At 32.9% G+C, this 19,906-nt stretch overlaps 1 protein-coding gene across 2 annotated transcripts in view; it reads right to left on the bottom strand.

The window, feature by feature from the left end:
* Positions 1-343: 343 nt before the first annotated feature.
* LOC123710189 overlaps positions 344-19,906 on the bottom strand; it is a 57,710-nt gene continuing 38,147 nt past the window's right edge. For both annotated transcript variants that reach the window (XM_045661944.1, XM_045661945.1), the window contains 2 exons: positions 8,506-9,443; positions 344-2,311 (listed from right to left, as the gene is read on the bottom strand). In XM_045661944.1, coding sequence (XP_045517900.1) covers positions 1,737-2,311; positions 8,506-9,436 — 1,506 coding nt within the window. In that variant the 5' untranslated portion in view covers positions 9,437-9,443 and the 3' untranslated portion in view covers positions 344-1,736. The remainder of the gene's footprint in view (positions 2,312-8,505; positions 9,444-19,906) is intronic.

The raw sequence follows: 19,906 nt of genomic DNA, 5'->3' as shown, positions 1-19,906 counted from the left end.
TATTGATGCTGAGGCATGCAAACTTCCATATGTCAAACGACCATCAAATAGCTTGCACAAGTTGTCTCCGTTTCCACTCATCCATACTCCGCTTAGTATTTTTTCCTCGCGGCAATATTCTATTAAAAACAATCTGTTTAATAAAATAGTAAAAAATTTAGGGTATTACAAACGACAATCATCAACAAATTGATCTTTATTTTCAAACACTCGCTAAACACAAAAACATTCTAGAAGCTAGATGACATTAGTGTTCTTAATAATAAGGTAAATACTTTTATACATAATAACATAATTTATCTATCTACATATTCTTATATAAATTATGATAAACATTAGCGAAATGGCGCGCAAAATAAAGTGCCTATATTAGAGAAAGTTCATTTAACAAAATGATCATTAAATTATATATATTTACATACAAACACAATATTAAATAATAAGTATATAAGTTTACTGAACCTATGTGGTATATTGAAAGTAGATAATAATTTTGTACACAGAATAAAAACAATTATGCCAAAAAAAATTGAATCAGTTTAAGGTAACTTATGTGGAGTGATAAGAAAAGTTTCACGTCGACGTTTCGACGTTTCGATTAGTATATATTATATATGCTATAAAAGTGACTAATACTCACAAAATATACAACTACGTCAGTGCAAGGACCCTTATATGAGGTCAAAGTGCAAAGCGCCTACTCAGACTACTGCTTATAATAATTATTCACAAAGAATAAATAAATAACAATATTTCAGATTTACATTCATCTGAAATTGACCGACGGCAATCTCTCTCACAAAGATTGGTGGCATTTCAATTGGTCAAGCACTTCAGGTCCTGATAGTTGGGGAACTGGGCGGGACTGACAGCCTCCCGGGAACATAATGTAGGTAATAAAAGCAGTCCATCGGAGCGCGCTTTGATAGTTTGTTTAAAAACTATTTTAACAGTATACGGGAAAATATAGCGACGTGTTGTAACTTTCCTACAACTGCTTTTTACGGAAGTCACTGAATTATTTGAATTGTAATGGGTGTGATTTGTCTGTAGATTTTAAAAAGGTACGAAGTTATGATACTTTTAATTTTTAAAATCCTAGAAACCAATACTAAAAAAAACTTTGTAATAGAATATGTTCTGTTATATTTGGTCAATGTAGATACCACAAATATTCTAATAGTATAAATCGTCTCTAGTAATTTAATAATCATTATTAGTCAGTGATTAAATATGAAATAAAATGGTGGGACTCAAAACACTAATGCAAAAGGCCCTCCCCAAATCTGTTCCCTCTGAATCTAGTCTCAAGTACAAATTCAATTTAACGCATTATTACATAATACTTTATCATGAAATTGCTTAATTGCCTGTATCAATAATATCGGTTTTTGCTAATACAACATTAATTGTTACCAACAAAAGCTAACTAGTACTATTTACACGATTTCCCGACCTGCATATTATTTAAAATATACATCTACTAGGTGCTTCAATACTTGACTGACAATATACTTCTAAGGGCTTTTCCTATAAAAGATCAAATTTATATATGTTACCGTTGTTTTAATATTGATTTTTTTTCATCGAAACGTATGTCGAAAAGGAATACTTTGTCGGATGCGTTTTTACAGTGAATTTTATATAAGTTTTAATTTTTAAATTTTTTTCGTAATAATTATTGGCGACGAATAAAATACATTTAACTTTGATTTCTCGATTCTTATTATCAACGTTCAGACGACTTGGACAGTTGCAAACGCGCTGAATGTAACTTTCTTTGGTGGCTCAGCACTACACGTCCGAACAACGGATCGTTTTGCTCCATCATGACTTTTTAATACTGGCTTTAAATTAGCTACGTCGCTGTGCGATTGCGCCTTAAACCTTCCAATGGTGTTGCCATTACCGAAATCTCTCAATTTGTTAGTCAACCCGGTAATCTTATTGGAAATGTTTGAATAGTTCTTCTTTTCATTTTGTTTTTTTGGCTCGCTTAGTTTCTTTGGCATCTCCAGGTTTTGTAAAGAGGTGTACATCCTATGATCTACCAGGTTTCTTTTATCTGTGCTGGCTCTAGGTAGTCTCGGAGGTCGGGGGAGGAAATTGTTCGGCCGGAACTGGAGTGGTGTTAGTTTGGATGTGTCGTTTAGGCGATAATATTGAGGGACCGGTTCTACTCGCTGCGGTTTCCTGAGGGTTAAGGCCATTGCAGTTTTGGTGGGGCGGGCGAGGCTGTCAAACGCTGTCGTTGAGAACTGAGACCGGCTGCTTCTCCATTCCTCGCAATCGGAGTCGTAGCCCGTGTTCACTGGAAATTTTAAAATACAAATTAGGAAATGCGAAACACAGTAACGTATTAAACAATGCGCCTGAATCTTAAGACGAAATCATGTATTAACATTTAATTCAATAAAATATTGTCAGGCGCCAATAATGTAAATTGATATTAAGAAAAATTTATGTAATTTGTTACATAATAAATGACAAAGAAATTACATACAATCATCTTTTATCGGCATGTGATATATGATGCCTAGTATTATCATTACATAAGGCAATTAATGATTTTCATATATAATATACTGTTTTTTACGTTTATGTTAGGTTATACTTTTTTATTTCGTTCTCAATTGAATACAGTATTAGGCCAATGTGATGACCGTGTGTTACAAGGATGTTTTACGTTTAGACAATAAGGGGAAAACTTTATTAATAGCTTCGTCCTTATCGATAACCTTATGTCACGAGATACACGAGAAGAATGCTATCGTTTTTATAAGCAGGAAATTAATCACTGTTGCTGTTGTTAGCAAAATTCCGGTCCGAGTTAATTCAAAATACAGTTGTTTGTTATTATTTGTGTACCTCCCTGAAAATGGAATTTGTCCTATAAAACCTAAAAAACCGCGGCCCTAGTGTCCAAACTTATTAATTATGATTACATATTTGTATGATATAAAATGTACACAATCAGTACAACTCGTAATGAAATTCTAAACCTTTCAATCAACAACGACAAATCGTTTTTTACGTACAAAAGGTTATCAAACATCTGACCCACTCAACATTCACGAACAAACATTTTTGTTATAAATTGATGACACGTATTACTCAACGAATTGATGAAATAGCAAGGTGAGCCTTTAGGGGTTTAACACGATGGTATACAAGTAAGGTCAAAAATGATACTTTCGTGAGGAAATAATATTGAAAGTATGATGGCTTGGAAGTGTGGAGCAAGCATATATCGTTAGCGTTACTAAAAACCAACATTTGTTCCACAGGGTTGGAAGTATGGAAACATAAACAAAAGTTTATACACTAAAGATTAAACAAAATAATGAGGCACCCGTTAACAACATAAAATAGCAAAACCGCGCGATTGCGCTGTATCCGGACCACATATGAAAAATGTATAATTTTGGCACCTACTACTAGCCTTCTATGGTAATAACTTGACGTAATTCTAACACTGGAAAGTCGTATTAGTGTTGCCCTCGGGTCGGTCTTGCATTCCGGTGTATCGACAACATCAGATTCTCATGTATCGTACGCATCCATCAATGAAATTGACATACTTTTTTCTAATAATTCTGGGCCTACTAAGCTAACATAATGATTGTTTCCTCAGAAATAGAAAAGGACCTCTAAATTATAAGTCACGTGTGATTTTCAGTGTAAATGAACAAAACCAGTCCTCTTTTAATCAAATCATAGTTCGTCACAGGGCAAACACAATTTAATAGGGACGTATGACTTTTTTATAACTAGTTATGAACAGATTTGTTCTAACTAATATTTTTTATCTGTGGCTCTACAACGTTTTAGTCCATTTTGTCAAACAGGGAAGTAGGTGATCAGCCTCCGGTGCCTGACATACGCCATCAACTATTATATCCTTATAGAACAAGTCACGTCATCACTATATTGGTGTTTTACTGCTCACGAGTACTTCAAGTTGATAAAGTACCTGTTTCCGTCAACATTATTCTTACAAGGAAGGGAACTAAATCTCATGAAAGAAAATGAGCAGTTCCTAGGTCGTGGTTCATAGCTCATTTAGTCGTGTGATACTATTCAAGCGTAACATATAAGATTCTCGCGCTACTCCATTTGCTACTCTTCCTGTAATCTAATACACAGTACAGACTTATGTAACGAAATACTTTTACATTTGAAAAAACTTTGCCAAATATATTATCAGGGAACCTATTAAATGTTTATTTGATATCGGAAATTCCGCTAATTTTCGCTGCAATAATAATAATAAATGCTTCAATTGCTACAAAATTTGTACATATAATAAATTAAAAACTCAGCCATATCAAATCAGCAGTTAAAATTAACAGTTAAATTACATTTTATGATATCATAATATTTTATATGTCAGCAGTCAGTATAAATAAGTGACATACAATCATGTGTTAACGATTAATAAGTTTTAGAGGTGATTAAAGCTATATGGGACTTGGCCATCTCATCCGTTTCTTTGATTCTATTTCATAGACAAGTTGGTTCTGATTTTTGGATTCAAGACATTCTGGTTTCCTTATGATGTTTTCCCAGGGCTGGCTAAAGCCACTAAGCCAGCACTGCTTTTTATATAAATGGTAACACTTTTTTATATAACAAGTATAACACAAGTCACACAATGAAAACTTATTTAAGGTTTAGTTCGTCAATATTGATAATAAGCAATCGAAAATAATCTTATAAGTTTGAAGTGAAAAAAAAAAAATACATTTGCTAGAACGAAGTCGTATGTTTTAAAGCAGATGAGACCTAACGACAACATTATGTATTTGTGGCTTATAACGTTTATTACAGACAATTTTGCATGTAATCTCTGTTATATTTTATCCTGACGATTAAATTTCCTTTAATATTAAAAACTGAGTGAGAGAATCGACTTGATCAATTAGGCTACTTTCTATTCAGCCCACGAACATGAAGATAGTTTAGTAAATAATTGTATTGTGTGTATTATATTTAGAAATGGGAATCAAGCGCGTCTGATTAAAAAGCGAATTAACCAAGTGTAACCTGGTCAACAGACGTATTAACAAGTGTTAAGGATTTTGCAAACGCAAACGCCAGGTAAGATGTCATAAAATTAATAGTCTTTTGTTAAATGCGTATCTGTGTCAACATGCACAGACTGTCAGCTGTCAACGGGGAAATTTTATGTCCTACAAAATATCTGCGTGCTAAACTTTGAAACCACGTTTGTCGTCTATTGTATTGAAGTTCGTAGTTATCTAAAATTTATCGTAATTTACCTACGGAAAACACATGACAGTCAATGGTAGCGGAGAAGATAGCATCTTAGAGTTAAAGAAAATATATTCCTTGAAATAGATTTGATAGAAATTAGAGTGCTTGGAAGACGCGAAGAAATGTAGGGACTTCTTATTTTACCGTTTTTGTAATTTCAAACGTAGTTAGTTAGATCCGAAATGATTGCAACTTGCGCAGCCATTAGCTGAACCGTGTTATAATGTTTGAATCTATACACATTTGTCAGTTATAGATTTTCATAGAAAAATTATTGACTCGTAACAAATTGTAATTTGTATTTTAGAAGTTGTGAGTAGAGAGTCCTTGTGGTTGAGATTGGATTCCAATTAATTCGTAATTAGTTTTCGACGTCTAATTGTTAGGACTCCGAGGCACGGTCAATTCTCCGGAATTAAGATGTACTCTTATGAAGAGTACATCTTAATTCTACTGTTAAGTCAAAGTCGTATATCAAAGAGTAAACCACCAATGTAACCACTGTAAATGCACCTTGAAATTTTTGTTGGCGTTTCTATGAGGGCCCTAAGTGAACTGGAGCGAGCTAAATTATTTTTTTAAATCAGGGCCATATTTAAACATAATTATGCAGAATAAAAACAAATCTTTGAACAGGTTCTATTAGCAATTTACGTGTTTGCTGACAAATTAATTGTACAAACATTAGTTTTTTGGTCAAGGATATTTAATGGTAATTTAAAAATATTAGTTCTACAATTTAGTTGTAAAATATTTATGTAATGTCTAGATCTACATACTTCGCTAACGCTGTCTTATAATGGTGTGTTTTTCCTCGATAAATTACAAAAATTTTTGATAACTACGAACGTCAAAATAAATATTAGTTTATTTTAGTAAGCTCATCCGAAAGGGCTTTTATTTGATATCATTTTGCATTTTGATATCTATCAATGCGAGTGCCTTGAAAATGGACGACTTCATATTAGTTCTGTTTTTAAAGGTAAATACATAACATTACCAAGTCGAATAAACAACGTCACTTCGTGTATTAAAATTTAAGAATTACTTACGTAAAGGTAATAAGTTCACTTTACTTGGAATTGTAGGCTAAAAAATACTTTAGTAACTTACTTTAAACAAATAACTACACTTTTTGGAAGTTATACTTCTTTAGTATCTCTTCTTCTCTAGCGCGTTAGAGAACCCGACACCCTGAAGTTAGCTATAGTCAACGTTTTTGTTTTTTCTTTTGTTAGTGTCGTTTTTTTTTCAAACGTAGATTAACATTTTTGAAAATATTTTTATCTAGTTACGCCAAAGAAGTATAACTTTTAACGCGTGTACATAAGTACACACACGTTTTTTTTATTATCATTAACTAAGTATGAAATATAGTAACTGACTTGCAACTTGCATACCTTTAGAGTACGGACTCTAAGTAAGGATTTTAGCTGTCAGTGGTACCGAATTTCTTTAGAGCATTACCAACATTATGTCATGTCTCAATGTATGTCATAGAGATTCGCAATGCGAGAGGCTACACAAATATTATGATTTTATAACAAGCTTGTTAGCCTGACATACGCAATAAGCTTCTTTCCCAATACATGATTGTTGTCTCCGAAAGGGCTTGGTAATAATGGGTGACTGTTCCACCCTCTTTAAATTCTTAATTAGCTCGAGCGATTCAACCCAATAAATCAATAGATTTTTGCGCAATATATTCTTTATTAGCGAAAAAAAACTTTGGGAGAAAACGGCCATGTTAGATCCAAAAATCTCAACAGAAGTCTATCAAATTTAAAGTAAAATTATAAATGATTACTGCAATTAGCAATTTAGTTGCACTGTCGTGTTATATGTACTGTATATATATTTAACATTTATTTTTCGACATTATTAGTAGTACCTTAGTACTGTATTGATATATATATTTGTCAGTAAATAAAAAATGTTTGTTATTTGATTTATAATTGTTTTATTATATTATATTTTATAAAAGTTGGATGCTGTTATAAAATGCTTATTAAAATAAGATTGCCCGTGACAGACAGCTTTGGGCCCATTAGAGGTTAGTCTAATTTTTTTAAGGTGCCTAATTTAGCCCAATTAAATTATGATTTACTTCTAAATAAAGGGCAGTGTTGGTCTAGTGGCTTCGGCGTACAACTCTCATCCCGGAGATCGTAGGTACGATCCCCGGCTGTGTGTCTGTGCGTATTTAACATTCGCTGGAACGGTGAAGCTAACGTCGTGAGGAAACTTATCTCTCTCTCTTGTCTAAAACCCAAAAAGTTGACGGCGTCTGTCATGCACAGAAGGCTGATCACCTACTTGCCTATTATATTGACAAATGATCATGAAACTGACACAGACTCTGGTTTATTTTTTTTAATCTAATTATTTATCTTTATTTATTTCAAATCCTGACCCATAAACATTGTCGCCGTTACATTATTAATGTATATTTGATATTGTGTCAAATTTCTTCAAGAACCATAACGATGATGACAAATTGCAATTTGATTTGTAAAGATGCATCGGCTAAGTGAATGACCGGAGTTGTGCAAGAGTTTACGGTCACCAAAGGCCTTGGGTACTGGTCGCTTTACATTCGCGGCTGTACGCCTGCTTATCCTTTACTATACAACTATCGTTTAGTAGAGGATTCTAATGAACGATATTTATATAAATATCAGAAATGTTTATGAAAATAGCAATTTTTATATATTTTATCTAATGATAGTGGTCTAATGACCACTTTAGGTCTCACCACTTTAAGGCGTACGAGCTGCTGAGAGCTTTGTTGATGAAAAGCGGGAAGCGAATTATGTATTATACAAAGGTCAATAAAATAGTACTATAATATACAGGTACCATAAAACATAGAGCATTATGCAATTGTATAACGGCAATACGGAAACATGAGCCAGCATTACGTAGTAAATTAATCAAGATGAGAAATTTATCATACTTATAAAACGTTTTTGTATGAAACCTATTTTACATTACATATACATGACAGTGTTCATTTTATTTTTAATTTGTCATTTTGTAAGGAGGTTGGTAATGGATGCACCTCCTTAAAATTGTACAAAATAAAAAAATATAGCAATTAAAAAATTTACAAATAGTACCCTGTAAAATATAACCAAATAATTCTTTGAGTACTCTTCCTATATAAAATTTTATACCAGAACCTCGTGTAATAAGTAAATTATCCATTAGTATTAATTATATGCTTACCTTTATTTGTAGACCACAGATTACTTGTTGGACTGCCTCGTTTTGACTTATCCCGAAATATAAGGATATCAGGAATTTTATTCTGTTTAAAATCTTTCGGAACAACATCTGGTGATCTGTCTACGTTCACTCTAACAAATTCGCCTTTTAACACCTTCGGCGTTTCTTTTGTTAGTATTGGAGGTGATGGAGCCTTAGCTTTCTTATTAAATAATTTTTTCTTTTGAGGTTTTGCTGGAATTTCTATATCAGTGTATATTATACTATCTATTTCACCAGCGTCATAATCGTTTCTTATACCAATTAAACTTAAGGGTTGATCATATTTTGAATTGAAGCCTTTTTGTTGAACTGATATATGGGTCACTCCATCGTGCTCTATCTGTTTCACATCATATTCGAGCTTTTTATCGTAAAATCCATAGTCCTCCATACTGTTTTTTCTATTTTTAAGATTCTTTTTCGCAAAGAGGCTATCACTACTTGTGTAATTTGTTGTAAGCCGATTCCGCATTTTAAAGTATTTATATGTGAAATATATTCTTTTGAAGTCCTGCTCGTTTTCGAATTTGAGCGCAATAGCTTCCTTATTTATATTTTTAGTTACGTAGAAGACTAGAGTGTTTTCGCAATTCGGGAAATTTTCAATATTGACGCATGTAATAATGTCATCAATGGCGATGTTCTCATATTTATTCGTTTTAAAATTGTAATCTTTAATAAGTTTTTGTTTATCATCCTCTATTGCTTCTTCTCTAGTTCGTAATTGTAATTGGTCTTTCTCGTTGAACCCAACGATTGTGTTGTAATCATCATGTGTTGTCTGTTTATTTATGTTAACAACATCTAACTCTTGTTTCGCATTATGCAATTTCTGCCTTGCGACGATTGCTGCCCAACCTCCACATCGATTCGATTTCTTGACGGTCATTGTTTTTCTGAAAAAGGAATGTTTTATTAATATCTTATCTCTCATAACTATCCCAACTAGAAACCCTCAGTATTTAGATATAAATAATGTATTCATGCGTGTATTGTATATAGTAATATTACACGTTCTGCACAATTGCATTATTTAAATATCGATCCACATAATTGAAAAAATGCCACAAACTCTACAGCTACATTTACCAAATCTAACTCATGTTTAACTGGTTAAATGTCTGATAAATTTTGCTGTTAAATAAAAAGTGAAAATGTTATTAATCGGTACCAAATTTAATATGATTGTCCAATTGATTCGTTCAAAACTAATAAATCAAACTTTCAAACAATAAAGCTTTAGATCAGTAAAGCAATATTCAAATTACTTATGGTCAGTTAACAATTAAGCATTCTCTATTACAGCATCAGAAAATCGTATGGGAAAATCAAAGACGATAGCGTTAAAAGTTAACACATTAGATATTACACGACCGCGCAAAAGTATAAATACCTAAACATTAGATTTCGAACTTAACTTCAAGCTGGCTGTTATTTGCCGTGAGAATTGAAACAACGCTGGAGCTTTGTAATATCGAATAACGATAGTGATGCCCAGTTTAACGTGGGGTTTTTATTACGGGCAATTTCAAGGTGACGTCTGCATTACGAATATTGAAACTTTATTAAAATTCGGATTAGTATAGCCATTGGGAGTACTAGCACAAGCATTTGAAGTGATTTATGATTGATGACGGGAATAACATGACATTTTGATACAAAATCCACGAAATACAGAAAACTCTTCTTGGTTATAAAGAAATATCTATGAGACATGCTATCCAAGTTAATTGTTATTAATAAAAGTTTGTGTCTAATAGTATGACTATAATAAATACTCAATAGCTGTTAATTTCTCAATCAGAATCTCGTAAAACGAGTAATTAAGGTAATTTTATAGACAAAACATGGACGTTGCCGGTGCACTTTCACTCACTTTCAAATGTCATATGTTTATTTGGGTGAATGTTTATACTTTAATTTTAAATGTTGACATTGGACCGAATTTGAAATGTAAATATCGATCGGTTCTTTTAGCGATAATGCGATATTGCAAATTGCAGCAAGCAATTTGCAATATTAATTTTTAATGCTGTTAGTAATAGCAATATGGATTTATGTTAATTCTCAGAAAAACATTTTAATTATTGACGTTAATAAGTGTATAATACTTTAAATGATATTTTGATTTAATATCGTATTGGGGATGAAAAATAAGGAACAAAATGTTCAAATCCTAGTCAATTCATGACAACATAGATGGATGACACGTCTGAAAATCGTGGAGGATTTGATGATAAAATACGATAGTAAGACGGAATGTAATGCAAAGTTCGAATGGAATCATTGTACGGATAAAACAGATGGTTATATTTTCAAATTCAATTGAAAATATACAGAGAAATCAGATGAGACCAGGATAAAGGTTTTAAATAGGAATGTTGTTTTATCAAATAGATACATCAACTTTGCAAATTGGAGAAAACGATCTATATTCTTGTTGATCATGAATATATTCATATATCTATTTATGAACCACATTATTGGCTTTAGCGTGCGACTCTCATCTCCGAGTTCGTAGGTTCGATCGCCGGCTGTGCACAAATGGATTTTCTTTCTATGTGCGCATTTAACATTCGCATGTTGAAGGATAACATCGTAGGCTTGCTTTAGACCAAAAAAGTCGACAGCGTGTGTCAGGCTAGTCACCTGGTTCTTTGCCTGTTACATTGACAACCTTTGACCTTGGCCTTCAAACTAAATTTCGCGAGTTTCAATTAGATTAAGTACGTTTCTTATATATATAATCAGTTTTCCCTACGAACAGTAAGCCTCCCCTCCTTGAAGCCTGCGAAGTTCTGCAAGAAGCTAGGCTGGCTTAATTAGCCAGGACTAATGGCCAAGTGGGCGTCTAAGTGCGGAAACTGAATCCACATCCATGTAAAAAATATTAATTATTTAATTTTGTTAATTATTAGGTATCAGTAGGTATGTCCTTTTTATGGGGTTGTCTGGATGAAATCGCTTGTTTGTAATATTACTGCCCGTTCCCTAAAAACTTATGTAACCTGTTTATATATATATATGCTTAATGTATGGTCAAAAACTGACGAAACTGTCACCTACGATGGAGATGAAACGTGTGAAAAGCGTCTTGAAATTACAAAATTAATAACGTAATTTATTAGCTTATGTCACTGGGTAAAGTTACCACATGAAATGCGTTATTATGTGGTAACTTATTATTACTATATATGGGATTATATAAATAGAAATATGCGTTATATATTTATTTATTAAAGCACGCGAGAGGTTATCAAATTTTTCGACCAATGGGTGTCCTCGATGATAGCTGCGGACCGCATAGCGTGCACAAATTTATCGCTAATAATAAATGCTTACAATCACTAACGGCCGCTTTCTATACTCGATCTATAATCTAAAATTATATCCAATCCCGATCCTTAATTCGCAAATTTAGATTGATAAATGTCAAAATTCGACATAATCACTCAATCAAATGTACACAGACAAACATTATTATAGGATCACAAATTACAAAACAGGGAAAAAGTAACAAAGTTATAACAGAAGAAAGAAAAAGAAAGCATAGTTAAGTACCACATCATATCTAATCCGCTGTTATGCAATTTTCTGCTTACCAACAATTTCTGGTGTTTTTCTTGTATTTTTATTTTATCCTCTATATATTTTCATTGTACGTTATTTGTAACGTTTATGTATACCTATATTGTCACACATTTTAGATAAAAGACTTTGTAGGTACGTTACCGTACGTACCTATACCATATGTATATGTGGTAAACTTGGATAAATAATTAAACAGAATTCCCCTCCTGTATTCGGATGGGGGTTTTTCAGACCCTGGAGCTGATTGCACAGTCATTCTGTTTTTGTTAGTGGAGATAAAAATGTATCTACTCCCTAGAATGTATCAAACGTCAAGGAACTTGTAATTAAAGTATAAATAGTTTTTTTTTGTAAGCAGTGTTAACTTTTCTGAAACTCAGCCGTCACCCGAAACCCAATTAACACTTATGCGAAGAAATTTCACTAGTCTGGCATATTGCTGACTTATTTGCAAAGGAAATAAAACAGGTACAGAAATGTATCTGTCCCATACCTCATCACGGTCTTATGGGTAACATGGGGCGAACGGGCATCAGGCTCATCTGATGTTAAGTGATGCCGCTGCCCTTGGATATTCACTTTTACAGACGACTCGCAAGTGCGTTGCCGGCCGCAAGAGCACTTTAACCGTAATTTATTATTAAGAAATTGGTGTATTCTTATTCTCAATATACTACGATGCTGATACGTTGAACCACCTAAATATTTTATTTTGTAGTATTACTGTTGTTATTATAATTCTAAATTAAAATGTCAAAGCTATTTGTAAAACTATGCCACCAGCACTTCTATATATAGTCTAGAAAAACTAGAGATTAATAGAAAGCAAATAAAGAATCGTTTATCACAATGGTCTGTGAACGTGCAATAAAAACTCCTTCCTGTTTGTGTAAGCTAATAATAGAATTAGCTAAGTCATAGACTAGAGCGATTCTTTATATAGGTACTAGAACATTATTAAAATATATCAAAAGTTCGACTGTATGATTTAAATATTGTTATAACTCATCTACTTATTGGGTAAATGATTAAATTTGGCGTAGATCTATGCATATACATATTTTTCATATAACAAGAGGCAAATGGGAGGCTCACCTGGGGTTAAATGATACACCCAATTGCGAGGCGTTGCCGGCCTTTAGTAGTTCAGTCTCTATTCTTATTCAGTATTTTCAAGTTTTAGGTTTTAAAGTTTATGTATGATTAACCCGATTGCTTAACCCGAAACAATTATTGTTTTATCGGAAATTGTAGAACTCCGTAACACCGAATGCTGCCACATTTAGTTTTAATTTATCGCCTCAGCGTTTAAATTGTATTAACACCGGATATTGCAATGACATTTTTATAACTAGATCACTTCCTAATATTAGAAACAATATATTGATATATATTTATTATGGATCTCAATATTGTACGCGGACTGGTCTTGTCAAAACGTACAGTCGATACTAGGTTCTGTATTTACTTGAGTAGCGGTCCATAGATACTTTTAAAACTAATAAAAGAAGAAACATAGCTAATAATTAGAATAGTATTCGTGGAATGGAATACACGAATACATATGGAAAATGTATATTCGATATTTTATCATCACGTATTCTTTAAAACGCGCTGTAACCTGATTTTGTTTTATATAAGTAAAAAGTACCATTTACGATATTTCCAGTCCAAGCGGAGTTTTTAAATAAAAACTATTGATTCGTACACAAATGGAAGTCATTAATTAATACTATAAAATAAAACATTCTCCGAAAACTCTCCTTGTTCATTGCCAATCTTAGCAATTGTTCCACTGATACACATACAAAATAAAAACAACATAACTGTATAAAACCTATATTAAGGCAAAGCTACCTTACCTCGTGAAGAAAACATTTTGAGGTTCAAAGTTGAGGAAGAATATGCTTCAAATGTAAAAGCGAAAATTACAATGTATGCATAGATTTTTTTATATTTAGGTAATAGCACTTCAGAGAAAGGACGCATCCGTCTACGTGATAGTTAATCGCCTAGTAATAGATATATAGTTATAGTGAAGTGTTAAGTTAATTAAAAACTATCAAAAATACAGTTTGTATCTTACAAGTAAAATTTGTATACGTTTATTATTTGGTTTTAATCGAAGAAACTGTAAATTTAACCGTTTCTTGTTTTAATAAATAATTTTAGATAACATGACTTATTTTTTTTAAATAACGAAGTTTAAGCATATCTCTATGTGAAACCAGCTGCCCGTTGAGGTATTTCAGAACCAATTTGACTTAAGGTCCTTTTAAAAGAGTGTACTCATACTGAAAAGGCCGGCTATGCACGTGCGAGCCCTCTGACAGTGTCCATGGGCGTAGGTATCACTTAACATCCGGCCAGGTTGAGCCCTGGCGTATATACCTTATGCAAACGAAGTGAGATGCAAAAGTTACAAAAGAGATTAATTGAATGCACTAGAAACGGAAACGTTGTCTGGGTCCCAACAAATTATCTTAAGAATATATTTTCTCATACATTGTCTCGGATTTTCACTGTCACAATGCGTTTTCACATAATTGTACATTTGCTTAAACTATATACACATCAAATAGAAAGCTTCTAATTGGTCAATAATATAAAATATTATTTATCCTTTACGCTGATTCGATAAAAAAGGTCGCCCATAGCATTTACATCTTGCACAACAAAATCAAAGTCAAAATAACTTTATTCATATAGGTAAACAAGTACACTTATAACGTATTTGATATGAGATATAATACAACGAAAAAACAAATTAAACCTACATTAGGAGTAATAAAAATACCGTCAATATTAGACTTTAAATGAGCTTGTAAAAGGCTCATTTCTTTTCTAAAAGGAGTTCTTAGTATCATTTATAAGCCGGCAACGCACTTGCATTCTGGCAATGTGATTATCCGAGGGCTCACATTAGGACTTAGTGTCTTTGGAAAACCATACCCACTCTAAAAAGGCCGGCAATGCACGTGTGTCTTACACAGTGGCAGTGTCCATGGGCGGAGGTATCAATTAACATCAGATGATCCTCCAGACAGGTTGACTCCTATTATATATTACAAAAAGCATTGACAGGCGAGCGAGCGGTTTTCTAAGGGTAAGATTTAGAAACAGGAAATTACTAGACTTAACATTCCATGGTAATAATTTTATCTTCAGTAGCAGTCCGATTTGAAGGCTTGACCATCAAAGTGCCTTATATGTAAGGCAACAAAATCATTTATACTAGGTCAATGTCGATACGAAATTGTACATGTGGTTGGCCTCAGAGAATTTCTTCCGACTTGACATATTCATGTTGCAGGAAAACTACCAACTTAATTATAAGCGGAACAACGTAATTTATTATTACTTCAAAATCAGATAGAGGTCATCACCGATTCCGCTAATTATCTGGCTTTTCCTCAGCCCCAGAACTGGATATATTTATGACAGGTTTGCGAAGACTGAGAGATGAACTGTTTGTTGTTATTTGTTTGGCATGTATGCTGTAATTGAATAATGATTATATGGAAGATTGGTGTCAAATAATTTCCAGCTTTAGTGAGTACTGCACTGGCTGATTAGATTTTTTAAAGGAGGTACGTATCTGCGGATAACAAACGTTGTATTACTTATAAACGATTGGTTAAACCCTGAGTTTGTTAAAGATCGATTGATCGAATTTTGGCATGCCTTTCTTTAAAAGTGGATTGAATTGTCGATCTAAAATTGAGATTGGCCAATGCCTGGGACTAGTCAAAGACAAGCTACTTCTAATTAATTTGCGATATTTGTTTTAAAATAAGTGTTGTTTGATGATGTTTTTTCCGCCGGTTTTTTCTCTCGGCCTACACCTTCTGTCTTCTTTGCCGATGAGTAGGGATGTCTACTGATTCAAATTTAATGACGTGGAATAAGTGATACCTGTATCTTATGTTCCATAATAAACATATATTTTGTTTGTATTAATTATGGACTTTAATCTGTATTCATATTTCAATTCTGAATGTTTGTTTAGACAAAACAACTTTTTACCTGTACATTTCTAATGGTTATATTGTTTCGTTAAAAAAAACTATACACGCGATACTAGTGGTTCAGCATGGCAAACCATTTTAAGTACAGCTGTCAATGGATATTCTTTATTCGCGGTCGTTATATACCGGTAAATCTTTAACATTACATAAGACGAAGTTCACAACTATCTGTAACACACCTTGAAATCTATATAAGATCATAAAAGGCTTGTAAAGCCTACCCCTTTTAGAGCTTCTAGGTTATAAAATGTAATTATTAGAATCATTATTTAATCATGGCCACATGAAGACAGCTATTTTTACTGAAGATTAATATCTCCGATCGTCCTCAAATTCGCAAATGACATATTCTTACGACGAGTGGAGATAAGGGACACACCTTGTGAGAATGTGAGAAGTGGAGTAAAACTATAATGAGTTAACAAAAAAATTGTGGACAGTAACAGAGATGGGGAGGTGAAATAAAACTGATTGCAGGCAAGGTTGTGTGGGGCGAGGATGGGCAGAATGAAAGGGTCTGGTGGTCTTTGTCGGGATCAGCAAGAAGTTAGTTTTTTACGGTACGTGCAGTATTTGTATTTTTTTATATATCTCAAAATACACATAGCCTACACGGTTTTCTTATTTTATATGTGCGAGTTTTAATTGCACTTTATACATATAATTAAGTTCGTTAATAGGAGCTTACATCGCAATCTTGGCGTTCTATCTGCTTTCTCTCTGACACTCTTGAGAATATACACACGACGCACTTTGAATCTATATAATGTTATAAATAACCGTTTAGCAAGTACAATTTTTAACAAGCTATTTTTGAAGTGAAACTTCTTTATCGGCGTTGGAAAAAAATACCCTCACATTTTCGGTTACGCGCCATCTCTTGCATTATATATATTGTCCCTACCACGGTTGATTCGAAGAGATTCGATGCCATTAAAAACAAAAACATTTAATAACGATAGCAATAATTATATTACAATTAATGAAATTCTGTAATAATAAGTGGTAATAAGGTAAAACGAAATAATTGTATTATTTATATTCATGTCTAGGATAATAAAAGCCTTTTGTTAAACTTTATCTAATTTAACTTTATTTAACCAATTTCTGTAAAGTTGCATATAGTAGATCATTTTTCTAAAAATAAGGCCATAAAGAAGTTTCACTTCTTACGTTTGTACACTAGTACACGCACACATTTATAAATGTCAGTTGCATCTTTTAATATGTATTTGAGTATTGTGTGTGCAAAAAAATATAATGTTTGTATAATTATCGTTATATTTTATGCAGTTTTATAAAAAAACTTGGCATTACACCTCTTTGTCTTGTTTGACCTTCAGATTTCTGTTTCCTAAAGCATTTAGGCAAATACCAAATACTCCAACGATTTTTGGTTACTGTTATCTTACCGTATTAACGAGTATAATTCCGTACATACAAATTCAAATACTGCATAGCTGCGAATTGAGTTGAAGACGTACTTAACGTGCAAAAAAACCTTGATTATAAATAAATCATAAATAGTAGTTTTTCCCAACGCGGGGCCTACGTCCCATAGTCACATCGAAAAATATGCCAAAACTATTTGATTGTTAAGGTATACTTTTAAAATTTTTGGTTTTTTTTAATAATTATTTGTAATTATTGTGTTTCCAAGTAATTTCATCCTAAATTTATTTCTTATGTATGTTCCATGGGGGGTCGTCAAGAGAGGTTTAGGAAGGCTAAGTGGGGTTGGCATGGTTCAATATAAGTTGGAAAACACTGATATATAGGTTAATCGGCATCCAACCCTGGTATTACGATACTGTTATAAGAGTGTACAATTTCCTTAAAGGCCGACAACGCACTTGGGATCTGTAACTTCCAATAGCGATATCAAACACGATTGTATGCAATTCCGATGTAGTTCTCTCAATATCCGTAGGATGCCGCAACCTTGCGATTGCGCAGTACGTAAACTCAATTTAAAGTCGGGATTAGATTCGCAGTTACGATCTAACCGAGTACGAGCATTGCAGATCCATTGGCGGCGGCTACCACCCACCAGCTCGTTTGGTCATACTCCTAAATAAAAACTCCTAAAAAAAAAAATTTGCTTATAGGCACCTGTGTCACTGTACAATCGAAGATCTCTAGGCCTCTCCCTATGTACGTATAGAAAATTTTAAATGATCAAATACAGAACAGTAACCTCGTAAAAAACATTAACTTTGTCCTTTATTCCTCCCCAAGGTTCAAATCCAGCAGAATTTTCCAAATTCCGTCTGCAAAATCAATCTCTCATTTTTTATTTCTTTGCGAATATAACATAGTAAACGCTACCTATGAAGAGCGTGGTATATTCGGTGGCGGGTTGATCTATTTCAATAAAAGCGTTGGTAAGGGCCTGTCTGGTAACTAATCCGCATTGTTAAGCAAAAAATTACTAGTAAAAATTTAAAATTGATTTTTATCATATTTTGTTAAATTTATGTTATTTATTTTAAAATAGATATATTGTATTATACTGTAGATATAAGATGTGGTAAATAAATAAGCCTACAAACTAACATTTCTAACTTGTCCGAAATTTCTAAGAGGTTACTTAATATTTACTTAATGTAAATCATATTTTTGCGGAGAATACACAATGTTTAATTAGCTTTGGTTTCATCTCGTGCATCTCAGATACATAGGGCTGTCAATTACAATATTAAAATGATAACGTCTCGCAAACATACAACGGGCTATATATATTTGTAAAGCGTAGGTATTTTAAGTGCAACGAAGACCAAATTAAAATTAAAATAAATCCGTTAATTATTTTATTTAAAGTCCTAACAAACAGTGTAATTATATATTTTTTTCTACAATAATATTGTTCACAAAAAATAGTGCGACTTTACATTAATAACAAACTCAAAATAACTTTATTCGTATAGGTATATAAATTATATATTACCGACGTGTATATGTAAAAGTATTGGCCTAGTGGTTTCAGCGTGCGACTCTCATCCTTGAGGTCGTAGGTTCGATCCCGGATGTAAAGCAATTGACTATCTTTCAATGTGCGCATTTAACATTCGCTCGAATCGTGAAGGAAAACATCGCGAGGAAACAGGCTTGCCTTAGACCCAATAAGTTGACCGCGTGTGTCAGGCGCATCATGAAACAGATACAGAAATCTAAGGTCCAGACCTAATATGGATGTAGCGCCACTGATTTATTTATTTTTATATGTATTATCACGGTTCTATTAAGTTCGTCAAAATTTGATTGATTTCGTTTGGTATAAGAATGAATAATTACAGCAAAAATAACATCTAACTGTAAAACTTGGTAAACCATGGTAAAAAAATAACACTTTGTGGTCAATCAGCGAATTAGTGCTACCGCTAAAAGAACCTTGTGGCAACCTTACCGTCCAAGACTCTAATTGAATAATATTATCATAACATCATATTACTTTCCCGTCTTATAAAGTAAAAGTGGGGATAGTCTTTACACTAATATGAATAATTATTCGTATATTCATGTTTAATTTTGTGATTGTATTTACTTTTACGACAATTATATTGTTTTATTTCGTTACAATAGAATATTAATTATCCGCCCGAAGATTCAAGGTTTTTTTGAGCTCTTCAACAATTGTTATAATTTTGTCAATTTCCATACATTTTTGACACTCAATCGTTACAAACATTAACAGTTTGTTAGTTTTCAGCCAGGGGAATTCTTTCATCTAAGGAAACTAC

The sequence above is a fragment of the Pieris brassicae genome, chromosome 5, assembly GCF_905147105.1.
Source record: "Pieris brassicae chromosome 5, ilPieBrab1.1, whole genome shotgun sequence".
Lineage (NCBI taxonomy): Eukaryota > Metazoa > Arthropoda > Insecta > Lepidoptera > Pieridae > Pieris > Pieris brassicae.
The sequence above is the reverse complement of the archived record's forward strand: the minus strand, read 5'-3'. Positions and strand labels throughout refer to the sequence as shown.